Genomic DNA, 5,981 nt, shown 5'->3' on the forward strand with positions numbered 1-5,981 from the left:
GGGATTAATAGAGAAGGCTGCGATGGTGTACTTAACCGACTATAGTATCGTGGTGGCCGCCGTGAAGGCGGGCGTATCCGACAACCGGTGGCCACATTCGCACCACATGATAGCTGCTGCGTGTGTCAACGAGTTTCTCTCGTCAACCGAGATTTTTCATACATTCGAAGTAAACGTGTGTTGCTCATTCATCGACTACTCCTGTTGTTAGTACCATAGTACTTCGTCCCAGGGCGTAATGGTAGTGCCATAGCGATGTAAAAATTCAGGCACGTCTGTGCTTCTTGCGCACACCCTTGCCCTGCTCAGCAGCTTCACGTTAAAAACGTGACAGAAGCTGTAAGGCTTCGTCTGCCGTCGGCCGAGCAATCGGGTCTGTGTTCATCAACCGATCTAGGAAAAGCGCTCTTTCGGGCTCCGCAGTCCATTCCCGTTCAATCTTACTTGTCTTCACCAGGTATCCCACGGCCCATAAGTCAACCGCAGTCGTGTGGGATCCACCTTCCATAAAAATATCTGAAGCGTGTTCGTCGTGCGTCAAGTGATCGCCGCTGGGATATTTCTGCGGACTTTGAGCTGCATCAGCGAAGTCGATCAAAAACCATTCAACGCGGTCGATATGCTTGATCACGTTAGACCAACGGATGTCTCTGTGCATCCACCCGTTGCGATGGAGGACTACAAGGGCCTCGAGAACGTTCCCGAGCGCGACGAACAGTTCACTCAAGCTGCATGGCTTCATCTCAATGCCGCGGGGCTTAAGTGTCAACCTCAATTGGTCTGAATCCACCGTGACAACTGCATCGGCACAAGGAACCCCATAAGCTTTCAAAGAATCGTAGATCTGCTTCACGCGACGATACTCTTCTTGCGTATGAAAGATCTTATCGACGAAAATCGGACTCAACCGCACCTTGACGCCATTGGCGCGATGGATGTCCATGAACTCGGTCCCTGCCGAGGCCGGACAGTTTTACACAATTGCCGGGAAAAGCAGACACAAATTCAGGAGTGCCAGTACAAGTCGAAAACGTTCCGGCGCATGCTGCAAGTTAAACCCTCCAATAAGGTGGGTTTTAACGTGGCCCGTGACGTCTTGATTCCACCACCAAATACACCATGCATTTCGCTTGAGTTGGAAGCGTCGCCACTGCGTTCTTCCAGTCCATTTCGCACTGCTTCTTGAAGTTCTCCTCAAAAGTCTCGTTCTCATGTGTCGACAATGCCGATAAGTTGAACAGAACCATCTTCTTATTGTCGATGGTATGCCTATCCACCAACGATCGGCTCACAAGCGTCGCTAATGACGTTTTCCCAGTCATTGGTGGGCTTTTCACCAGCAGGACATGCGTTTCTTCGAGTCGGCGGATGATATCCGCGGTGAGAGTGGCTCGAGAAAGCGTTCGTGGATCTTTCAGATCAATGCCTTCTCCTTCCACAATCGATCCACGCGTGCCATACCAGGCGATATTCGGAATTGTAGCGCTATTCGCTGGCTGCGATAATGCTGAACCAACTGCACTCTCCGGAACCACCACCAGCATGTTCACAGGACCCCTCCCTTCTACTTCTTCGTCTTCATCCACTCCACCGACATCCACATCCGACAAACCCACACATCGAAGCCTTGCTCGTGCCGCTCCCAGCAGCTTCAGACCAGTCGTATCAATCACATCCTTTTTTACTTCTTCTTCAGTCAGCCACGGACCGCGACCCTCGTCCTTCTTTGCCAGGAAGAGCTGCAGCTTGTCTGCATCAACCTCTTTGAAGTCGTTGGCCTTCTTCGCCTTGATCGCTTCCTTCAAGTCATCCACAGTTTTGCCTTCGTCTACTTCCACGGAGAACGCGCTTCCCGCCACACCAACAATAGAACAGAAAAGCTTCACCATCTCTACATGAGGCGATGGATTCTGGAATGTGGAAAAAGGGAGGGGGAGTTGAAAATGTATCACCCGTACCTAAGCGGGAAAAGAAGGTGATGTCACAGAAGGGGCGCTACCTATTTAGTGAGTCACTCAAAATACAAAACTCAAAATACAAATTTCATGTTATTTCGACCTCATTTTGTAAGAGCATAACGCGAATTTGGTCGGATTGCTTTTTTGCGCGCTTCGCGTGTGCGCTGGTAGTAGCGCTTCTGCGCTGCATTCATGCACTCTTGGTATTGCTCATGTGAATTTACCTCCATCTTTGTTTATTATTAATTTTATATTTATCAGGATGGAAAAGTTAAAAAGCTGGTACATGTAGTCCTAGGCAAGCATTGGCACATACAACACAGCGATAAAAGTTCATTCACGATAGTGCCTCGTAAAGATCGAAACAACGAACTACGTATACATGTAAGAGTACATAGGCATCGACTGGACTAACTGTCGCGCATAATCCATCCGCCTCGCCATGAGAAACTCTGGTTCCACCACATCTGCCATCAACTCGTATCGTTCCATCATCTCCTCTGCACGAGCATCAACCGGCTGGGGCAAGAAGTCATCAACCTTGATTGTCTTGAAAGATCCAGGCATGAATGACGGAGGAGGTGGGGCAGAATCCGTTCGTCCCAGTACGGCTGCTTCGATAAATCTGAACGCGTTCTTTGGATACTTCAGCGTAACTTGGGTCAGAACGTGCTTGTCGCTGAACCAAGAGAAATGCCAGTGGTCGTTTAAATCCGTCAGCAAACTCAGCGGATAGCAATTGAGAGGCGCCTTCATGCTGCAGCTCACAAGTTGACCAATTGCTTGAGGAACATGGCCCGGTTCGACTTTCTTCTTGAGCTCGATCACCAAGCTGACCCCAGCCAGCTTAATCAGTGGGTTTTTCGCTGTTCGATTGATGAGCAATACATCAGCTGTGCCTTTCATAGCAAACGGAAGTCTTGGGTCCACGATGTTAAGAACTGATTTATCGCCCGCAATGTCATCCAACAAGAAGTCTCCTCGATCTATCAGCGTCTTCAAATGCTGCTGCAAGTACGCCATGTACCCAGCCCTTTGACTTTCCTCGCTCTCCACGATTTTTGGAATCCACGAATAACCGGCGATGGAAGTATCGACTGGCTCCTTGACATCAGGAATATTTTCGGTCAAGCGCATCTTCTTGACAATTCGCTCTTCCATCGCAGTATTCAGATCAGAAAACGAATACGCAGACGCCTTCTCATCTCGTTCCCTGAGAACCTTATTCATTGACATCTCCACTTGCTCTACAGTCAGTGGCGTTGTCGCTGCAGACATCTCTTTTGAGATAGTACCGTCTTGCTCCGGAACCACCACCAGCACGTGAACAGGTGTGTTCATCGACTCGACATCCTCTAGCGTGGGTACGAACTTGACGTCCTTCTCCGACAAGCCAACCAAGCTGAGCGGCGCTCCTGCAACGCCCAATAGCTTCAAATCACTCGTGTCACTGACACCGTCCTTCACGTCGTTCTCCGTTAGCCACACCCCAGCGCCTTTCTTCTTCTTCGCCAGGAAGAGCTGCAGGTTCTTGGCGTCGCATGTGATCGTCGATGCGTTCTCCTCCTTCACCGCCTTCTTTAACGCGGAAACCGACGCACTCTCGTCTATGTCCACCTCGAACGCGCTTCCCGCCACACCAACAATCGCGCAGAAGGGCTTCACCATATCTCTTTGAGCCGGCTGATTCTGGAATGAGAGAAAAGGGGATACCGGTAAAATGATGCTCCCGTACTTAAGCGGGAAAAGAAGGTGGTGTCACAGAAGGGGGGATAATTTTGCACCCGCTCTCTGGATTTTATCCAAAGTCCCGTGATAATCCAGCGATTTCGTTTACCCTTTCATAACAGTTTTCGAAATGCTCATTTTAAAAAGCAGCCAAATAATAAATGCACGTACAGACATCGACACAAAAAGCCGGAGTTGATAACACAATTCCGATAGTAAAATCTGCGACACAAAAACTCGTACGACTTGCAAAACATATTTTGATTGGATGAATAAAACTGAGAGCATCTTACCCCTGTGCTCTGCGTCCTTCCGTCCGCGGCTAGGGTTCTAAAATGTAACGCAAATACGCGCGTTCTACTGCGCAGCGAAGGCGGCGTCGATTGGCCAAAACTGACTTTATGTGGTGTACACACTGTATGTGGTCTACACATCGTACTTAAATGCACCGCTCAAAATTTCATTTTGCCCTCGTTTTCAAAACAGAAGCCGCGGAACGCCACGTTACTCAAGGTACGCTGCGTGTATGCATGTTAGTTTACATTAGTAGCTACCAAGACACACATACGCAGATAGTCCGAGGTTCCTGGGGCTTCTTAGGATGTAGCTTATAATTTGCGGGATTCTATCCTGCAAGTAGGTAGCCGTGCTAAGAGCGTTGTCCGAATAGAAAAACTGATTAATTTTCCCTCGACAACTTTTTTTCTGCGAAGAAAAAAATGAGGCCAAATAAATCGTCGCATGTCCAAGTGAGAAATTGGCTCCGCCAAATTTATTCCACCAAACCTATTTAAATTCATACAATCATTTTGATAGGTTGTTTCCCTTGCACTTCAATTCCGCACGTACATTGCTGAAAGAAGACGGCCAGCTGGAGCACACTATGTCTACGCAGTAGTGCAGCAACGCTTTGGCAAGTGAAGAGACCCCTCCAATTGCAGGCTTATCTGAAAGACTCGTGGTGATCCGTGGGAAGGAAATGGATCCAGTGCTGTGGTCTGAAGCCTCCAGCATCGAAAGCGGGGAAGCCTCTCATCAATCGTCAAGCGAAGCTACTGAAGCCCCACCGACAAAAAAACCTCGACTGGCCTCCGATCAAGTTAACGTGAGAGCATCACGTACGAGCATCCCGACCAAGAAGAAGGCTGTTTCCAAGAAGAAGACTGCACACAAGAAGACGAAGAAGGCAGCTCCCAAGAAGAGCGCTCCTGCTAAGGAGACATCTGCTCCGAAGAAATCTAAGACCCCAGCCCCACCGATGCGCTGGACGGTCGCGCTGACAGCGCTAGCAATCGAGACTCGCTACAAAAACCCGCGTGTGCTGAAGAAATTTGCAGTGTCGACAGCAGAAACGAAGATGATGCGTGCAAAGTGGGAAGCCACGGTCCACACATTTTTGGAGCAAGCCTTGATTGATAGCGCCTGGGGTGATGCGGAGCAGCCACGCGACGTGAGCGTGGACCAGTTCAAGAACAAGCTTAATGCTGTTCGCACTGCATATCGAGCGAAGCGTACGCAGCTGCTCGCAACGGGAAACAAAGCGCTGGAGGATACGTCTGGATCAGAAGACGACGAGGAGGAGAGACAATACGCGGAGATGCCGCGCAATTTTTTCTTCACTCGTCAGAAAATATCGACGGCAGCTTGACATGTGATCCAATGGATGTTAACCCAAAGTACCGTGTCGCTCTTGGCAAAGAGCTCACGGCCTTGTGGCCACTGCTTTGCGACGTCTTTTCAGGTAATCCTGGCTGCACAGGTGAACCAATCATTGAGTCTGGGGTTTCGCGCGACCGACTTACTGAAGACGTAGACGATGAGCATAGTGTGTACGTGAACGGTGACGAATCTGACGAAGCGTGCTCCGATACATCGCTGGATGCACGCAACGAAGCCAAAGCCAATGCCAAGGCCCGTTCTCAATCAGCAAAACCAAGTTCGAATCGACCTGTGGATGTGATTGCAGGGTCGTTGGAAGCTGGATTCGAATCCATCGAGCGGATTCTGACGGCTCGACAGTCTACGAGGTCTGGTGCCCCGTTTGGAGGGGGGGGCATGAACGAAGCAATCGTAAAGTTGACGTCGACAATTGAGGCAGCCAACGCTAGTCAAGCTGCATTTTTGGAGATGCAACGCGATGCGAGCCAAGCATTGCGGCAAAGCATGGAGAGTCTCCAGCAGATGTCAGCATCTGCGGTTGAAATTTTTTGCGAAGATGAAGGAGCAGCTATATGGTGTCAACGTCTGATGCAAAATGCCGGAATTGTAGCCATTCCGGGCTACGATACTTTTACT

The 5,981-nt window shown here is 49.6% G+C and overlaps 1 protein-coding gene and 1 pseudogene across 1 annotated transcript; both read right to left on the reverse strand.

Moving 5' to 3' along the window:
- Nucleotides 1-268: 268 nt before the first annotated feature.
- On the reverse strand, nucleotides 269-1,889 carry PITG_19339 (annotated as a pseudogene; the record flags this gene model as incomplete).
- Nucleotides 1,890-2,330: 441 nt separating this feature from the next.
- On the reverse strand, nucleotides 2,331-3,626 carry PITG_19340 (Crinkler (CRN) family protein; the record flags this gene model as incomplete). The annotated part of the gene is made up of 1 exon (XM_002997145.1): nucleotides 2,331-3,626. The coding sequence occupies one exon, from the start codon at nucleotides 3,624-3,626 to the stop codon at nucleotides 2,331-2,333; it is 1,296 nt and encodes a 431-aa protein (XP_002997191.1).
- Nucleotides 3,627-5,981: the final 2,355 nt, after the last annotated feature.

Source organism: Phytophthora infestans, genomic scaffold (genome assembly GCF_000142945.1).
Source record: "Phytophthora infestans T30-4 supercont1.85 genomic scaffold, whole genome shotgun sequence".
NCBI lineage: Eukaryota > Oomycota > Peronosporomycetes > Peronosporales > Peronosporaceae > Phytophthora > Phytophthora infestans.